We start from the raw sequence: 21104 nt of genomic DNA, 5'->3' as shown, positions 1-21104 counted from the left end.
TTAGACTCACTTTCATCATTTTCATCTTCACTTTCATTGTCATTGTTGCCGTCAGTGCATGTCACATAACTCTGTACCGGATCACAATCTGCAAAAAGGTTTTGTGATGCATAGCAGTCACTTTTTGCATTATGAGTATACTCAGTTTCATCTATTTCAAGGTCACTTTCACTGTCATTATCATCGCCAATGCATGCCACATTGTCTTTTAACTCGTCATAGTCGGCAAAAAGATCTTCTGGTGGTTCATAACATGATGTATGGTTTTTCTGTAATCATGCACGTCACCTTTACCATCGCCAGTCGCACTTGTATCACCATAATCAACACTAAATTCACCACCAAAATCACAATCACCAAGCATTGCTGGGGTGTCCACGTGAGCACTGGCGTCAAACACACGCTCAGGAATAATAGGCTCCACAACCCACACCAGAAGTCCTGGCCTCACCCTAGTCTTGCTCTAATATCGGGCAGATATTGCACAACACTTCTCACACCCATGGAACACGAATAACGTCAATGTTACGCCAAAAAAGTTATAAAAAATAGCAGTAGAACGTAGTCTTAACTTCTTGATGCTAAAATACGCACCAAAACTGAGGAGGAGGCAGCATATGGGCGTGCGGATTGGCCGAGGAGCTGTGACGTAGCAAGGGGAAATCTATTGTGATTGGCTTTCTCGGGGGGTATGGTCCGAGGGAGGCGCGCTGTCATTGGCTCTCGCTTCTCTCGCTCTGAATGGGATGTTGTCACTTTCTGGAACTGAGCGCACAGCCAGATACGTAGCTCCAGGCCCGAGGCGAAATCACACCTTATTTTTGAAGGACTTTCAACCATATTTCTATTCTAGCTGGAGGGTTACATCCAACGCCAACATGTAGAGGAAGGATGAAAATAGTGATATTCATCAAACAACGCATTTTGGCCGGGGTGCCGCTTCACCCTCTTCTGACACCGAGCTCCTTATTTCTTGGTTAATACAGGTGCTCCCCGACTTACGACGGGGTTAGGGACCCAAATCCAGGTCGTAAGTCCGACATGGTCATAAGTCCGACATAGATAAAAAAAATGAAAAAAGACATTTTCAAATTTTTTTTTTTTTTTTCAAAATTAAAAAAAGAAAAATTAAAAATCTACAATGAAATACAGTACACTAAATGTAATAAATAATGAGGAATGGATACAGTACAGTAAAAGTAATAAATAATGAGGAATGGATACAGTGTGACTGAGCACTTACCTTAAATGTAGTCAGCTGACTGCACACAGGGTCCCCATAATTTTCTATTTGCAGGATACATGGAGACTATATTTATTGGAAGAAGCAGAAGAGGAGACAGGGCTGGATGGGTCATCAATGTCGCTTTCTTCAGACAGGTTTATGTGCTATGGAAACTTGCTGGTTGAAGGTATTGGATCATCTTGAGGGAGTGAAGAGGCATCACTGTTGGGGCGTGAGGAGACAGCACTGGGGGACTTCTTAAAATAGATGTCCAATTTAGACTGCACAGTTTTTTTTTCTTTTCATTATAAATTTCTCTGCAGCAAGCAAGCGAATCTTGGATCATTCTGTCAACTTTGGCATAACGCTCAAAATTTTGATCCATGCCATCAAACATTTGCATTGCTTTATTAATTGAAGCAAATGCCTCTGCCATATGTTTCACTGAAAACTTTTTGGGGGGGTGCAGGTTCTTCTTCTACATTTTGTCTCTCTTCTTCCTCTGCAATTTTCTGTGCGTCTAGTTCAATAAGATCCTCGTTACTGAGCTCTTCTGCTACACTTCAACCAACTGTCCAACATCTTCATTATCAATTTCTAACTCCAGCTGTTTACCTAACTCCACTATCTTGTTACTAATTTCCGAAATAACTTCATTTTCATTAAATCCTTTGAAACTGTTCACATATCTTTTCAGGATTTTCTTCCATATTCTATTCATGCAATGTTTTGTAACCTGATCCCATGCTGCACTAATGTTCTTTATACATGACAAAACGTTGTACTCCTTCCAAAACTCTCTAAGCATTTTCTCACCTTCAGTAGCAGCAACAGCCTGAGCGAAGGTCTTGCGTATATAATACGCTTTAATGGCAGCAATAGCACCTTGATCCATGGGTTGGATGATAGAGGTAGTGTTAGGTGGAATGTACACTACCTTAACATCAGGGTGCATGTCGTCCAGGTTTGGTGGGTGTCCCGGAGCATTAGCCAAAATCAATAAAATCTTGAATGGAATCTGTTGTTGCAGACAATACTCCTTGGCTCGTGGAATGAAACAAGTCATGAACCAATCCTCAAACAGTGCTAAGGTCATCCAGGCTTTCTTATTACTGCGATAAAACACTGGCAGTGTGTGCTTGCTGACATGTTTAAAAGCCCTGGGGTTCTCTGAATGATAGATCATGAAGGGCTTTAGCTTGAAACCAGCAACATTCCCCTCCAACAGAAGTGTAATTCTGTCCTTGAATGCCTTGAATCCTGGCATTGTTTTCGCCTCTTTGTGGATGTATGTCCGCTCAGGCATGCGCTTCCACAATAATCCAGACTCATCCACATTGAATATTTGCTCAGGCAAATAATTCCCTTCCACAATCACATCATCTAACTCCTCCTTAAAAGCTTCGGCAGCACCAACATCGGCACTAGCTGCCTCTCCACTCACCTTAACATTGTGTAGACTGTAGCGTTTTTTAAATCTATCAAACCACCCATGACTTCCTGTAAAGGTTTGATCACATTCATCTCCTGCCTGCTCCTTCAGGCTTTGCAACAGGCTTCTTGCTTTAGCCTGTATGGTTAGAAGGCTTAAGGGTACACACTTCTGTATCTGGTCTTCTATCCATATCACCAATAATTTTTCCATATCGTGAATAGGACTTTGTCTTCTCTTTGATATTATAGTTCCCTTTATAGGTGTTGTTCCTTTCACTACTTCACGAATACGTTTGTCCTTCAGAATAGTGGATATAGTCGAGTGTGAGAAACCTAGGTCACGTGAGATTGTTGCTACTGTTTTTCCATTCTCATACTGTGTTGTTATCTTCATTTTCATCTCAAAAGTAATTGCCTCTCTCCTTTTCCTTGTAACACCACCAACACTCTCATTTTTACGCTTTCCAGTCATTATAAAGTCAATTAAATACGATAATAAGGAAAGTTCACAGCGCGATCAGTATAGGATACGATAGCCAAACACAAACTAAGCGCTCCACTGAGTGAGTGTACCCACAAGGCGACCCGAGACGCGCCACCCTCTCGCCCGGGACGGAAATGTTTCGGTATAGAAAATGCGCACGTCATTTGAAAATATTTTTGGTCACGACTGCCTCGGTCGTATGTCCCGACGGACGTACGGTCAGAGCAAGTCGTAAGTACCAATGGACGTAAGTCCATGTGGTCGTAAGTCGGGGACTACCTGTATATAGGAACTAACCCACGAGCGAGTTATTTTTCTTACTTTTTATTTTCTTTCAGTATTTTCATCCGTGAGTTGTGATATGATAATCATTTCTTGTGGAAATTGTTCGTTTCATGGATAATTAATTAGGCGACTAGGCGCGCACTAGTTTGTCTTGCGTGTCTTGCCAGCGGTAATGAGGCAGCACTCAAGAGAGGAGTCTCGTCTCTTCCCCGCGGCAGTTTCATTTTCATTATGACGTGTGAAGGTTGTCGCCGGTCTTATATGGACGTAATTTGCGAATTTAGTGATAAAGACAACGAGACCCCTAAAGTTTTTCAAAGATCTCGGCATCATTCCTTTAAGTTGAAAGTAATGTTCACAGCAATACTGTGAAATAGAACTGAATTTGTGTGCTAAGTCAGTTGTTGTTTGGAAACAATCATCCATCACTTCATTGACGCTGTGGCTCGCTTTTCCCGCCATCTCGATAACAAATCACTCCGCTGCCCTGGTTCAGTAAGCGCCGATACATCTCACGTCCAGAAAATGCCTCAAATTTCAACATATCACGTAGTTCTTCCTGTTTAATATACCGCCCCCTGGTAGGGAAGTTAGGTAAGGTTAGTTGTTTGGTTACTTTGGTTAGGTCTGTTTTTCATACCCACAAATGATAAGTAACGTTTATTTTTAAAATATAAATTTTTAACATATTTCCACAAACTACCAGTGTCCACTGTAATGTAACAGTGAAAATCTGGCATTTTAATAATTTTTTTAAATCAATTTCGTTTGAACACAAGTAAAATTGTAGCCCCCCCCCCTCCCCCCCCCTGGTAAGCAAATGTTATTTGCGGCCAGTCTGAGAACGTAGCCCCTGCGAATTTCAAGGGCATGCTGTACCAGTAAATGTGAGGGAAAAAAAAATTATAGTTTCGCAATACAGGTACAGGTTGTACCTGTACCTCTCTAGTCCGGCAACCTCGAGATGTGACCGGTGCCGGACCATGGAAATTCACCCTTTTCCTGGATAGATAGTGGCTTGTGCTTACGCTTGGAAGCACTAGCACTACTTTCACTGCTTCATGGTCTCTTTGAAGATATATTGAAGGGTTAAATGTTGTACAGTAGGTTCTCAAATTTTGGGAGTTTTTAATTCGACATTTTTCATTTGGACACTGTTACGCCGTCTCTTAATTTACTTAAATATCCAGGTTCTAGGCGTATCCAAACAAAAAAAAGTGAAGTAAATCAAAAGGGAATGAAAATAAATAAAGTAAACCTTTAAGAATTTAATTAAATTAAATTCTAACACAATAAAGAGCCTCGTAGGCTGTCACAACAAATTGATTCACTATCGAAACCTTTAAGACACAAAAGATACTAAAACATCGAAACAGGATTACGTTAACACTGCATAAACATATAAAATAACTAACACTAAAATTAACTATCGTGAAACAACACTGAATTACTTAAATGTAACTAAGCAAGCACTAATGGACACATAAGAGACATAAATAGGTACTCAGATAGATATACCACATTGGTGGCGACAGGAACAACACAGAAATAAAATGAAGTACAGTATAAGTAACAGGTGACGGGTGTCACTCAAATGAACGTGAACCGAATGACAAGAGGACTGGACTGAACTCTGTCTGCTAGTGGAGTACTATATATAGGGTCGGCTCCCGCCAATACGACCCACCGGTGAAACATGGGTCGTTTAACGATGCAGATGGTCGTTACAGAAACAAAAAATGCTTGTTACAATACTAAATGAAGAAATAAGATGGGCTTGAACAAATAATAACAGTTAAAACCATAACAGCACAGGGTAAGGTGACTAGATTATATAATAGTAAATATAACACATCATTACAGGAATAATACGGAACAACATGGAAGCATGTTATAAAAAATAATAGAAAAAGTACGACACGGTCGTAACAACACACACACAAAAAAAAACTACGCTAGTTAAAACTTTGACGGCGGAAACTCGAATTTCAACAGGTTTTAGCGGGCCGCCAACGTTCAGACGTGCACAAATCGTGTAAACAGTGTCATTTCTCTTATGTACAAAAGATTTATTATTGTTTATTACTGAATGTCTTTTTGATTCAGTTAATTTTTATGTGTGCAAAATGAACAATACAATTCATTAATAATATGTAGAATATTAAAACACACTAGGAAACGAGATGGGATTGTTTTCGTTGATTACAAAACCCGTGACTGTCTGGATCTACATATAAAACTGAAGAAAATAAGACCCTGGTTGTAGCTGTTGTAAAATTAATGTAGTAAAATTAATATGGTTATTTTAAGTAATGTTATTTAATGTTAATAAATGGAACAATATAAGTAACTAACCATTAATGGTTAAGGAAACAAGTGAACTCACGTATGTAAGTGGACACATGTGAAAACATATCGTCATTACTATACCTAAGAATATGAAAGCAACACTTATTTACTGTTCATATATATTTTAATTAATGATTCTGAGTTTAAAACAAAAATTCTACCCACCAGTGGTGGTAAAGTTGAAAACATAAGGTCAGCCAATGTTGTTGTGTGTGTTTTTACTTGGATGACGTATGCTCAACTCAGCTGAAGCTGTAGAACATAAGAGCTTTTTCTGTGTTGTTTTTAGTTTTTATTTAATTTTATCTGTGTTATTTTCATTGGTTTATTAGGATGCTGCTTTATTACAGGTAGTAATTCGCCAAAAAAGTAGGGTAAATAAGGCAAAATTTTGCCAAACATCGAAAGTACCAGACTCAAATTAATTTTCTCCATGGGCAAACTAAAATCGTTCGGACCACGGGAGTTTCCGGACCACAGAATGCCGGACTAGAGAGGTACAACCTGTACTAGTTTCACTACTTGTGGGAGACTGGAGCTGCTGAGATCTCCAATACTACTCCCTCCTCCCACAATCTGAGTGCAAACTACCGCCATGCACATAAGAGAGTTTATACCCTTTATGTTTTTGACTTCATGAAAATAACTTTTTTTTCACATTTTGTATGAATGATTATGTGTGCATATAACAGAGTAAAAAAATGAAGAAAAATAACCACCTGAAAATACAATTTGAAAAATAACGTTGACACAGCTCACAGTTTGGCATGGTAGTGGGAGGTTGAGATCCTTGATGCTACACCCCTTTCTTGCTCTCCCCTTTCCCTTCCAGTGCTTGAATTTTGATTTTTGGAAAATTAATTTGAAACAATGCAAGGTAAATCATAGTTTGTTCCCTAATCTGTCAGTAATGGTTAAGGAAAAAGACTTACCTGTACTATAATTAGGATCAACAAAAATATGGTAGAGGATTTACTGTACTTTCAGTACCCAGCCACTCTCTCAATGTCATGTTACACATCCATCTCACAATTGCTTTATCAACTTGCATCGGCCAGTTTTGCATAATTATGATGTTTTGCTCATTGCCGTTACACCACCTTTGGGTGATATTCCACATTAAATTAGCACATTGAATTAGATAAAACATTAATGTTTTCTTTTACAGAATAGTGTAAAATACATAATATTGGTCTGTGTGGGTGAAGTTTCAAACTGATAGTTCACCTGTTAAATCCATCATGGAGCACTGAACAATGCTGGTATTTCTTAGGTAATACAAGTTTGCATAACAATTTAGATTTTACAGTATTGACCAATTAGGGAACACCTTTTCTAGAAAAACAAAATCCATTTCCGGTTTAACACGTTTAGTAAAATAGATGTGTTCTAGACATGTCGTGGACAGAGTATCTTCATGTTCTCCAACTCCCCAATACTGTACTGGGTTCTACCTTGTCCTCCATTCACCTTTTACACACTTTGAACTGTATTGATTTATTAAACTTAGCTGTTCTTTCTTTCCTTTACCAGTGACCCCCATTACAATCGTGAGTGCAAAGTGAACACTAAGTAATGAGAGTGATTTCATGGTCAAAAAAAGCAAAGGAAACCGATTTTGTTTGAGGTGAATATGGAAGTAATTTAGTTGGATGGACTTTGAGAGCAGTATGAGGAGGCACTTGTTTGCATGATGATAACTAAAGATTGTCAAAAGCTTGCAGCCAATCTCCACACTTAAACACCAACCATACATGAAGCTAGTATTTACACATATGCAACCAAAAATAGTTTTGTTGCATAATATATAAAAGTAAATATTGTATCACCATTTCAAGCACATGCCTACAGTATTTACAGGAATGCATAGAAGACAGCAGAACACAGAGCAGCCAAATTCCTCCTTGAATCATATTTAGACTTTAAATCTTAAACTGTAGATTTTTTAGTGTTAAGAGAATTTTGACCATTTAAACTTTAACTGAATTTGCATTCATAATTTTTAGTTTATTTTATGCATAAGGTACAGTACATAGAGTTGTGTACATTACTATTTGGTACACGTATCTTTCTCAACCATTCAACCCTCACCTTTTACATGTTTTCCTATGAGATTATTGATTTCATTCTACAAGTTTTAACTTAGCATGATACTTGTAAGTTACATACTGTATCTGTCATTTTAACCAAGGAATACTGTACCTGTAATCCATCACTAGTGAAATTTTACTTTTATCCTCAACAGTGAAAATTGCCCTTCATATTTTAGCAGCAGTTAAAAATTTTGAGCTCCAGTACATCAACCTTGATACCACATCAGGATATAATTAGATAATTTAATTTTAATTCACCCTTTTGTGTTATAAAACATTGATCTACATGAGCACAATAACTGCAATGATTGTGCCTAGTGATGTCAAATGTCATGATAAGTAGATAATTTAACTCTCTCTTGCCAGGTGTCATGTAAAACAGTGGTACGTGGAACTGAGGAAATAGTTATCACACCAACAAAGGAAGAGAAGGAACACATTCTGGATTACATCCGTATGCGCTCCATTTCTTCAGGATACCATTCTGGTGATGATAAACCAAGGATCAAGCTTACCTCTATCAGCTCTCTTGATTCTCAGGTAAGGCTTTTGGTTGTATGGAGAATAGAAATAGGATTAACCATCAAGTTGAAAGATGAAGATTGTGTGTGTGGAAGTGGGCAGACATATTTTAACGGGTTTCTACAATGATAATCTCCCGTGGTATTATTGTCAGAGATGAGAAAAAGAAAATAATCAACTTGGTATAATTGAGCTGTGTTTTTTTTTTTGTTAAGTATATGTCTTTGTGATTGGTGGTATGTGCAATAAGTCCGGGAAGGAGCTAGATTGTTGTTTGTTGGACAAGTTATAGTGATGTATAGAGTAATATTGTTCCAGTGAAAGTTTATCTTAACTATCTGTCTGAGGGTTGGTGACCATGGCCTTCCCCATATTTTCGTACTTTAAGAAAAGGGGAGAGTGAGGCGGCAGTAAATGGTATTTGGTGTACATGGCCACACACAGTTTGACTTTTTCTGAGCAATTCACCAAAAATTGTGGATGTTCTATATCACAATTTAATTTTCAAATATTGCTTGGTTGTTTCTTTAACAGTTAGTTGGTTTTTATAATAGCCAGATTGTAAATTAGTTATGATGCAGTTCTGTACTTACAGTATACTGTACATTAGGGGGCAGGGAAAAAACACTTTTATTTGAGTTGCAGGCTGCACTTTTCAGGCATCGTTTGTATGGCTGTAACAAACACCTGTGCAAAATTTCATGCCATTTCATGCATACTTACCCTGCCGCATCGCGAACGACTTTTTGTCAACTTTTAGTGTATACCAAAAATTAGGTGTCATTTAATGTTTTCCAGGATAATGATAAATTTTACATGGGTGACATCGATTTAATTCACATGTTATTTTACAGGTACACCGTATAGAAAATCATTACAAGTTCATATTGAAATTCTTTTTTGTGCGGAACCTTGGCATCATTTTCCTAGACAATAATCTTTGCCTAATATATCCATCTCTCGATTCGTATCCCGTCACTTCAGTGCAAGCTTCAGTCATCACTTTTATGCCTCTCTCGACCGCCTGAGTGCTGTTTGGCCACTTGGGCACCACTAATGGTGTCTCAAGAATGTCATTAACCTGTAGATTTGACAGAGAAGCAATGTAAGGAGGCTCAGTCTTGAGTTCATTCCTCCAGTTAATCATGGAATGATAGTTTTTTGCTTGCCACTTTAGTTTCGGAGTCACCACCTTTCTCATGTTGACTACAGGAGGCACATCCTCATTCCCATCTCCATCTTTACCCTCCTCATCAGTATAGTTTAACAAATTCTCGTCAACAGCAGCATCAGAATCTTCCTCCTCCTCTTCAGATCTGCCAGTGCATTCTTCCTTTTGCTGATTCTCCTCTCTAATTTTTCTTATCATTGAGACAGCTTTTTCTCTAACAGTCATGTCCTCATCTGCACACATACCAAGAAGAAGTTGATCTGTGTGGGCGAAGTATGCATTTCTCTGGACAGCCTTCTTCACTATCGTCTCCTCCTCACTATTCAGGTGTTTCATATATAGCAGGGACTGGAATACGTTCCTTGAGCCGTGTGTTACGTAAGGGTGTATCTTGATGTAAAACCACATTGGAGCACTGAACTTTATTATTGTAATGACAATTCTTTTCAACTCATGGCTGGGTCTTGATGTTGCTACATACAGCCTGAGGATTCTACTCCATAAGGTGTTCCACCTTGACACACAGGGAGGACCTGGCTCAATAGCAGCCAAGTCATCTTCAACAACACCTGTGATAACTCCTTTACAAATCCTATTCAGGTATTTCTGATCCCAGGACAGATCTTTCTCCACTTCATCATTAAACACAGGGAAATCAGGGAAACTGACTGGCTGGAAGGCGACAACTGGAAGCTCAGACAAAGACTCCTTGATCTGCTTTCCAATGGGACCACGCCAATGCTCAGGACCACTTGGTTTACCATCATAGTGATAAAAAACTGTGCGGAAAGGCAGCTCATTTCCGTGAAGCTGACATATGATATAATGGAGCGGGTGACCAAGTAACATTTCAAGATGATGGATGACTCCATTTTCTGATCCTACATTTACATTGGTTCCATCACAACCAACACACACAATGGGCTGCTGGGTTAGATTTTTCTCCACCAGAAACTCGTGAATAGTTTTGGCAATCTGCTTTCCGTGTCCAGTCTTGGGAGCCACATGTGTGAGATATTCATTGCCAGGCTCAACCATGATGACATAATGATCTTTCACCATCATCCTCGAACTCCATTTCTCGGTCTTCTCATTCTTTATCATCACACGAGTGGCGGTCTTCTTACCATCAAAATAGAGTGACGTCAAATTATCTAAACTAGCCATCTCAATTTCTTGCCTCTTAAATCGGTATTTTTGTCTCGCATCCCGCAGCTTATGTGGTCCAATAACCTGACTCTTGTCATCCTTTGTGATAATGCCATAGTCAGTTAAGGTGGCAGTAGCAATGGCAGCTCCAGCATAATCACTAATCAAGTATCGGTCACAAGCGGCAGCCAGTGTAGGGAGTCTTGTCCGGTTCTGTGAACTGGTGTCTGTCAGAGCCCTTGGATCAGGGACAAAATCAGCATCAGTATTGACGAGAGGAATATCTCTTGAATCATCTGAATTATCCTCAACATAAGGAATATCTCCAGCTACCAGATATCTATGTTTTTGCTCAAGCTGTCTCCTAACTCTGTCCGCATCATGCTTCTCTCTTGCCGTCACTCTGTCCCACATCTTCGTCACTTTCATGTCAACCCCTGCAATCTTCATCTTCCTATCACCTCGCTGGTCAAGGAGAAACTACACCTCACGTTTGAATAATTTCAAGTGCGCCAACTTACCCAGGTCTCCCCTACATTACAGTACAGTAACACAACATTGAGAAATGAAATGAGAAAAGGCTGATAATCAATATAGACATAGCACCATACTCATCTGCAACAAGACAACGTAAATGAAATAAGAGATATGAAAAAAAAGTTGATAAACACTGAACAGAACATTGCACCGCCACAGCGGCTGTTTGGCTAGTACTGTAGGTAAATTTTAAAATTTCAGTAGAAAATGCGGCAGACTAAACCTCGACATATCAGCTTCAAATTTGGCATGGAGTCTTAGATATGTATAAGGAACAATGCCTGAAGAGTGCAGCTTTGAGCAAAATTTCACTGCCCCCTACTGTACATGGTCTTTGGAATTGGGCATCTCGAGTTTATAGAAGGCACGTTATATTGTTAGGAAAGATATCACACTAACCAGAACCATAGGCATCTGCAGGGCTTTCTTTAATTTGTTTCTTCAAAAGTACCGAACTACCCAGGATATTTTTATTAATTACATTGATTATCATAATTGTATAAACTGCTAGAGGAGAATATAAGTATGCAGAAACTTCAAATTTATAGATATTTATGAGAGCCACACTTGAGCAATACAGTAATATGTATCATATACTGTACCACTATGAATTATAATTTATAAAACATTTCTTTTTGAAGTTTACATATCCAAGTAATTTTACAGTACTACAGGTGTATAAACCATTGTTTTAATTCCTTTCTATTAACAGTCATGAGGGAAGAGATGAAGTTATTAGTGTGTTGTTCTCTGGGATAAATAATTACAGTATTACCCCGCCTAACGCGGTTTCACTTAACGCGTTTTATCATATACGCGGTGCCTCGCCAGAGCTGAACTTTCACTTAACACGGATTTTTTCCACATATACACGGTGAGTGTCCGGCTCGAGACGCTATTTTTAGATTTGCCCCCACCCGCCACCCTGCCTGACTGCCTGTTTTAGCTCATAAAATTCATACAAATTACCCGGCCAGAATATAATTTACATTGCTGGAATTCTTATAATTTGGTGATCATTTTGAATATAAACATCATATATTTTGCATTAGACATACAAATTTTAGATAACATTTTTTCTCTGGGTAACTATGTTATCTTTTGTGCAAAATATATGACATTTATATTCAAAATATTCCTGGTCTTACAAGGAATCCAGCAATGTCAATTATATTATCCTAACTTTAATCTGAGGTATTATTTAACCCCTTCCCCAACAATTTTTTTGTTAAAAACGTTTCTTTTTCAGACTAATTTTTTTATTTTGGTTCTATATAGTATTTTTGATGCTGGTTATGAAAACAGTTTTTAATTATTTTTTCTTCCCATTTTTGTGGTTAACTTTTTATTTTGAAAATACCTTTGTCGGCAAAAACGAGTCAACTCGTCTTCCTATAAACCATATTTTTTTACCATATTTTCTTAATTTTTCTCAAAATTTTATTACCAAATGTAAAGAGAAATGAAAACCTATTTTATTTTTAATTTTCAGTGGAATGTACTGTACCCATCCTAACCTTCCTTTGAACAACATAAGGCTCTCATCTATACATACATCTTGCCTAGGGGTGTAACACTTCCCAAAGTTCTCACACAATGTCATGAATACATCATAAATCTTATACAATTTTGGGTTGGGGTGAGTTTGTGCATCATGAGTTTCATTATCTACAAAATGAAGATATTGCTTTATCTTACTGTACCATTTCATAGTCATTAGCTGCCGAAAAATTGGTCTTTCAAGCAGTTCATCATGTGACCAGTTCATTTCTTCTTCTGGCATTTTCACAATACCCCCAAGCATTTTCATGGCAAAAAATACAAAAAGTTCAGCCTCTGTTACAGGGCGCCACAAAGAATCATCTTGCCCAGTTTGTTCAGCAAAACGATTAGTCTCTACCAGTACAGAGTCAATAATCCTTTTATCAATAAAAAGACTGAAGAATTCAAATGGACTCAGTTCTGCTGGGTTTTCATCAATCTTTATTCCAGGATTTCCTGTGAAAGGAAAACGTGGTGGTGGTGTATTCATACGCTCCTCTGACAACTCGAGGCTTCTCCAAGCTCTCCCCTCACCCTCCTCCTCCTCCTCCTCACTTGTCGAGAAATAGTCATTGTCTGATGAACTGGCAGAGTTATCAGAAGTATTCAAGCTTCTGAGGGAAGGTTCATATTCACTATCTTCCGTTGAACTAGACATTTGGGGTGTAACACTTGAAAATGCTACAAAAAAATGAATGCAAATGTGGATGCAAACAACACCCATCCGACGACAATGGCTGTCGGAGCAAGTCTAGTAACAATGTCCTTGAAATCCCACAGCTCTACCCTATCGCCTCTGCCAGGCGTACGATTTGACGAGAATACTCGTTTCACACGTAGAATGGCTTACAAAGGCTTAAAATCGACGAGTATATACGTATGTAGCTGGTTTTTGAAGGTAAAGTTTTAGACGAGTATACTCGTCGACGACTGAAAAAAGAACATTTTGTGAAAACGTGTATACACGTTTCTGCCGGGGAAGAGGTTAATACAAAATGTTAAAATTTATTTTTTTCACCCACTCTTTCTCTTGGTGGGGGGAGGGTTGGGGGAGGCAAGGTCGGGTACTTTGATTGACAGATAGTGTCGTGAAGATTATTTTTTTTATTATTAACTGAAGATATTTGTTTTAGCTCATAAAATTCATACAAATTACCCGGCCAGAATATAATTTACATTGCTGGAATTCTTATAATTTGGTGATCATTTTGAATATAAACATCATATATTTTGCATTAGACATACAAATTTTAGATAAAAAAATTTTCTGAGTAACTATGTTGTCTTTTGTGCAAAATATATGACATTTATATTCAAAATATTCCTGGTCTTACAAGGAATCCAGCAATGTCAATTGTATTATCCTAACTTTAGTTTGAGGTATTATTGATTAAAATTTAGTGGTTTTCCCCCAAAAATTTCTCAGAGAGGGAAGAGCCGGCAGTGTAGTGTGAGAGGGGGAGGGAGTTGAGTCCATTACTTGAATGGACATTAACTTGGCGACTGTATTTCTCTATTTCTCTTAAGTATTAATTGTGTGCATGTACCATCATAAAATTAAGATGTTATTTTTACTACAACATAGTTATGTGTCTTCAAAAAGTGGAGTTTGGGGGTCGGGCCGGTTTCTATTGGAATTAATCCCATATGTTCTGTTGTTCACTTAACGCGGATTTCACTTAACACGGGATCCTCTGGGTTCTATTGACCGCGTTAAGTGGGGTACAACTGTACATTTTATGAAGTTCTGTATAACAGTGTCCCAATAACATTTCCCAAATATTATACAGTTAACTCAAGTAAATGTCACTCATCATATAAGTTAAAGGAAGGCAATATTGGTCTGTTAATTGTATTCTTTATTTTGAAAATTGATGGTGAAACTTTAGCAGAATCAGAATAAGTTGGTAATGAATATCATGAATTCTCTATTCTGTTTATGAAGACTATTTGTTATGGTGACACTTATGCACTGTAAATGAGGACCTGTTAACTATGAGTTACATTGTACCACACAGGATTTTGGCATCAGTTCTTACAGGTTGAATTATATCACTGACACATGTTTATGTCTAATAACAGTGAGAAGAGGGAATACCATAAAAAAAACAAGTACGAGTATACGGTGATATCCCCGGAACAATTGGTGCAGAGCACTTCCGGGGATGAGAGATTTCCTGCTAACCAGACAACTTTCTCAAACCCCAAAAAATTCCTTATCTCTGGAATCTTTTCCGGTTACTGGGAAAAGAATCTGAGTGTCTAAACTAGACATCTTGCTCACACAAACACGAGCCCGCTTCCTCAGAACGTTTCTGGGTGCTGGGGATGTTTTCCTTGAGTTTAAACTACCAAGTTCGTAAATGTGATTCTAATTAAGTTAGAAACTCCATTTCCTTACTATAATAACCCAGAATAGTTTATCTAAAAGTTTGGTTAAATAATATATTTAAAAATTAAAAATCTATAAGATATGGGCATGAATGAAGCTGTGTGTTACAGCAAAGACTGTTATTTTCCACTCACATGGAGCTGTGGGGGATTAGTGGGTCTTAAGTAATTGACCTGACCTGCTGCAATGTCAGATGGAGGTAGGGTGGGGGATTAGTGGTCTCATTACTGACCTTCTGATGAAATGTTAGGTCACTCTTTCTTGGGTGGGGTATTAGTGGGTCTCATGACCTGAAGATGTCTTGAATAAACACCAAACCTAAAGTATTTTTAGGGAGATTGCGATAAATAAAAGTATAAATGAGCAAAGTTGTATCCCTTCAACATTATGTTACATAATGTTTTAAAAATGAGAAAGCAGAAAGGTTTGGGTAATAGAGAGATGGAGTGGAAATGAGTGTTGCCAAGCGCTCCTCAACAGCTGATATTTAGCTCGCTACGGCACAGTCACACACTCAAATTTGTCATACAGTCAGTTCTGCTATAACGTGATAGTTGTGTTCTTGTAAAACATCGTGTTATAGAAATTCGCGCAATAGAAATAACAGGGCTTATGGAGAAAATAGGGTTAGGTGCAGATTACTCGAAATAAAAAAAAATTTAGTAGTTAGCCTAACACAAAAGATAGCACAGTCTAAATAAATGTTACATTCATATCTACTAATGAAATCATACAGTAAATGTAACACTTTACCTTGAAAAAATATGAATATATAACTTGATGGGGAGAAGGGTGATTTTGAGGTTGATAACATCGAGCTTCTCTTCAAGTGTTATAGCCTTTCTTTTACGATCATCACCGGGAATGCGATCACCAGAACGCTTCTTGGAGATATTCTTCTCTACCATATTCACAGTTAATACCACAAAATTGGAGAAATAGTAAGTAAAAATCGCGTTACAGCAAACAAGTGTTCGCGTTTTACAAAAATCTTTCCTCTATTCATAAATCGCGTTAGAGCCAATTCGCGTTGTAATGAGACAAAGCTCACCAGAAGAGGATATGACATATAGGTAGAATATTTATAAGCAGGAGGATGTAAAGACAGGAAGTTTGGTAGCGTGTCTCGAGGGTGTGGGGGAGACAACGTTTATTAACACAGGCCCAGTACAAGTGTAGTACAGTGGTCCCTCGGTTAACGAGCACAATCCGTTCTAGAAGGTTGCTCGTTAACCGAAAAACTCGTGAACCGAAACCATTGTTTCAATGGGTTTTTGGGTAATTGGTTCCAGCTCACCGAAAATTGCCTAAATTCAACAAAAAAGGTAGAAAAGTACACTTACTTTGAGGTGTGTATGTAGAAGGCTCCTGGATGATGATGATGATGGGAATTAGAGTGGGGTGGAGGAGAAGGGAGAAGAGAGGGCATTGGGGTGAAGAGAAGTCACCCCATGGTGCCATTTCACCCATAAAATTTTAGCTCTCTTGGTGTAATTCAAGATTATTTTCTTTAAATCAACACTGCACTGCATTATATATTGTCAATATGTAAAATAAATTTCAAAATGACCAATAATTTGCTTGCAAACACAGAAAAAAGCATTTAGTTGAAGAAAGTCTCAAGCAAGATGTTGCCTCCACTGAAAAGACACAAAGACTGACGCCTGTATGGTGTGTTGAGAGGCTGGATGGCGCGCATAAAACTAGTTCCATTACCTTCAATTATGTTCAATAATTGTTAAAATGACTAAAAAAAATTAATATTAAACTTTTAATATTATTGAATAATATAAGCTTCTTGATATTTACTAAAATGGTAAGGAATTTAAGCCCTAGAACCGATTACTCTATTGGCGGACTAATACTACAGCTGGTGGACCGCCAAATGCAAGCGAAAACATGTTCAGGTCAGCTCGTAAGAAACTCGTTAATCGAGGGATTGCTCGTTAACCGAAGTTAAGAATCTTATGGAAGGTAACTCGTTAACCGAAATCTCATTGACCGAAATCTCGTTAACCGAGGCGCTCGTTAACCGAGGGACCACTGTATATAAAACACAACTGCGTGTTACAGCTTTATTTTACTAGTTGCATAGGGGGAATTAATGGGGGATTCGTACACAGGGTATGACAGACTATGATATGTTCGTATAACTTCACAAGTTGAATGGGCACTTCACTAAGTCGATCGTTGGAAGGTTCGGGATCACTGCACTTCTACCGCCTACACAGCCAGCACTTACTGTTATACGTTGAATTGACAGCACTCTGTCGATGGACTCCCAGTAAATACTACTTTTTGCACTGTCACTATGTTGAAATGCCCTGTAGTTTGAGCTTTTCCCCATCTAGTTATTATATACAGGTATCTTATTTGTATCACTTATGTTATTTGTATATTATTTGTAATTCGAAACCCATTCCCCAATTATGTAACTGTATATTTTCAGCCTTCTGGCTTCCAAGCTCTTTCAATAAGCCATTAATTATTATTATTATTACAGTATTATTATTATTATTATTATTATTATTATTATTATTATTATTAACTCACTGTACAATAAGACCCTCATTCCTCATGTTTGATGTCTTGACTCTCTTGTTGTTGTTGTTGTTGTTGTTGTTGTTGTTGTTGTTGTTTTTTTTTTTTTAAACAGGGATTAGCCCACCCGGGCACAGGTCATTGACCCACATCGGGGCCTGGGGGCAAAAATGTAATAATAATAATAATAATAATAATAATTTATTGTAAATAAAAATTTTAATAAAAAATACACAAAAATAAAATAATAATGATAACAATAATAATACACCTTTTCACATATACGTTGAGACATTGTTATATACCTATTTGACATATTTCATAACCGAATGACAACACATATCGAATGACATTCTAAAATAACTGTTCGTTCATGCTAACAGAAATGATTGACAAAGGTTATGAAATTGAGACGTGAGCAATAAACCGACAGTCTATATGCAGACTGTCGGTTTATTGCTCACGTCTGTGAATTTCATAACCTTTGTCAATCATTTCTGTTAGCATGAACGAACAGTTATTTTAGAATGTCATTCGATATGTGTTCTGTCATTCGGTTATGAAATATGTCAAATACCCTGTAGGTATATAACAATGTCTCGACGTATATGTGAAAAGGTGTAATAATAAAATAATAATAATAATGATAAAATAATAATGATATAATAATAATACTGTAATAAAGAAATACAAGAATGAAAAAAAAAGATCAAAAGTGAGAAACACGACCTAGACCTATGAATTATTATTATTATTAATAGTATTATTACATTTTTGCCCCCGAGACCCCAACATGGGTCGGTGACCTGTGCCTAGGTGGTCTGATCCCCGATAAAAAAAAAAAAACTAAACATTCTGAAATCCGAAAAATTCTGAAATCTGAAAAATTCTGAAATCCGAAACACAGCTGGCCCCAAGGATTTCAGATACTGGATTGTCAACCTGTATTACTATTATTGTTACTATATATCTTTGCCCCCCCAGGCCCTGATGTGGGTCAGTGACCTGTGCCCAGGTGGGCTAATCCTTGTTAAAAAAAAAAAAAAATAGAGTTAATTACACATCAAAGAATTTTCATTACCTCTTGCTCCTCTGGTGGACTGCACACTCATTAGAATTTACCTATTAATTAAAATTTCTCAACTTAAGTCATCAGAAATGATAACTAAAAGTCTCTCGGTGCTTTATGTCATTTATGAATCCAAATTTCCTTAAAAAATCAGTATTTTCTTTCAGTGTTCGGGGTGTATACAGTAACCTCAAAATTTCTCAGCCCAAAATACAAAGTACTCGTATATTTTAATAGCAGTCTATCATTATCGTAAATCAACACTGTTTTCAGGAAAGTGATGACGTACCCATGATGTCAGAGAGCGAAGATTCTTTAATTGATTCTGCACGCCAAGAAAACAGACGTCGATGTTTATCATACAACTCCAGAATACGCTTTGACTCGATATCGGATTCTGGCACTGACACTGAAACCAGAGAAAGGGAACTATTTCAGGTATGTGATTAATTCTGTGTATTAAATGTGAGTGTCATAAATTATGGCAGTATGGCAATACATTGAAGAGAGGTTCAAAAAAATTTAATACTTTAAGTAGAGATTTTGTATTAGTATTCAAGTAAGATATTTTATTTCCTTTAATTGATTTACTCCTTTTATTTCTGCATGGTAGAATCCAATTCATTATTTTTATTAGTAAATACATTATATCAGTTAATGTAACTACTGTATAATTAGAATATATTTGGCTGCCCTGTACACACAGATTAGATGAGTTCAGTTCAGATAAAATCTTATTCTAACACTGTACACTAGTATATGGGATGATCATGCAAATAATACATTACAATGTACAGGTACTCCCCGACTTACGACCGACTCGACTTACGTCCACCCGCACTTACGACCTGCCTCAGTCGTACCAAAATGTGGTTAAATTATGTATTTTTGAGTCCCAAAGTCAGTACACAGACAAAATTTTCATCTGTAATTCACTTTAAAATGGCTGGCAAGCTTAAAAGTGAGTGTTTTGTGGTGCTGAGAAGAAAACGAGACCCAAATTTTCGGTTTTCTGTGTTATTTAAGCATTTCCGACTTACGACCATTTCGACTTACGACCTGGATGTCGGTCCCTAACCCCGCCGTAAGTCGGGGAGTACCTGTAGAGTATCACATTATTCAAACAGTGTTTATAGGTTTCACCAAATACCAATTTGGAATGACTTGTGCATAAAACTCACCAGAGCCTCTGGATTTGGACTAGAGGAACTATATATTAAGGTAACTGGGGCTTAATCCAAAGATTAGCCAACTTCATTATAGCCATTTTAGCCTTTAAAAAGGGGGTCTGGGACTCCATAGCTGCCACTAATCCAGGGAAGCTGATGGTTCATGACCTCTGACCTGGTAATGAAGTAGACTCACGGAATCAAACTTCATCTCAGTCTCAACTCCATCTGTTGATTACACTTCTATTTTTGTATAAAAAGGTTTTCCCCCTGCTTTAATATTTTTACCTCATTTTGCATGTGTTTATATTGGATTATGAAGTGAATAGGTGGCACTCTTTCTAAAGTATAGAAGGCTAACATGCAGTTTCTCAGTCACTTGCAATGACTGGATTTTTCTTCTAGCAGGTTAGGGACTGGTTTAAGCTTTTTGTAAATTGGAATTTATTGGTGTGGAGTGGGTTACCGTTACAGGAAAGTGCTACCTCAGAATTTGTTGTGAGGGCTTGTTTGGTTTCACTAATTAAAGTTAATCAAGCCAAGACATAAGACCTTACAGGGAGTTCTCGCTAAATGAAAGATGAATCGAACAGAAGTTCTGCATAAAACAAAAATTTGTATAGGGAATTTAATTTTTCCATAGACATAATATTATAAATAGAGGATGCATTCTTGGGGGCTGATTTTCAGACACCTTACTCATTCAAAACAAACGAAAATAGAAAAGTCATATAAACTTATTAAATCAATGCAAAACATTACATAAATGTAATCAGTACTGTAATCACTCTGTATTATGGTTGTAGTACAGGGAAGCCTCGGATAACAACGGTTCGACCAACAACTTTTCGTATTTGAAACCCTAGATAATTTAGGACCCAATTCAGTTTACATCCTTATTCCATTCGTATTTACGACCAAAATATAATAAAAATAAAATAAAATTACATTTTCATATTAATAATAAATAAATCCCGATATGTATTATATAAAAAAAAAAATACTGTAAAAAAATGAAGAGCGCTTTGCGCAAAGAAGCTGCCTGGCTAATGAGTGGTAAACAACAGTCTGAGCTTGCCGGGCCTTTTGTTTTCACGCATCTGGAACAGGAACACGAGAAAGACTTTCTCAGGTTTCTTACA

General features: G+C 37.4%; 1 protein-coding gene across 3 annotated transcripts in view; it reads left to right on the top strand.

The window, feature by feature from the left end:
• LOC121858283 (eukaryotic elongation factor 2 kinase-like) overlaps positions 1–21104 on the top strand; it is a 148614-nt gene that overhangs the window by 77805 nt on the left and 49705 nt on the right. For all 3 annotated transcript variants that reach the window (XM_042354602.1, XM_042354601.1, XM_042354604.1), the window contains 2 exons: positions 8237–8410; positions 19067–19231. In XM_042354602.1, coding sequence (XP_042210536.1) covers positions 8237–8410; positions 19067–19231 — 339 coding nt within the window. The remainder of the gene's footprint in view (positions 1–8236; positions 8411–19066; positions 19232–21104) is intronic.

The sequence above is a fragment of the Homarus americanus genome, unplaced genomic scaffold (assembly GCF_018991925.1).
Source record: "Homarus americanus isolate GMGI-L3 unplaced genomic scaffold, GMGI_Hamer_2.0 scaffold57980, whole genome shotgun sequence".
In the NCBI taxonomy this organism is placed as follows: Eukaryota; Metazoa; Arthropoda; class Malacostraca; order Decapoda; family Nephropidae; genus Homarus; species Homarus americanus.
The sequence above is the reverse complement of the archived record's forward strand: the minus strand, read 5'-3'. Positions and strand labels throughout refer to the sequence as shown.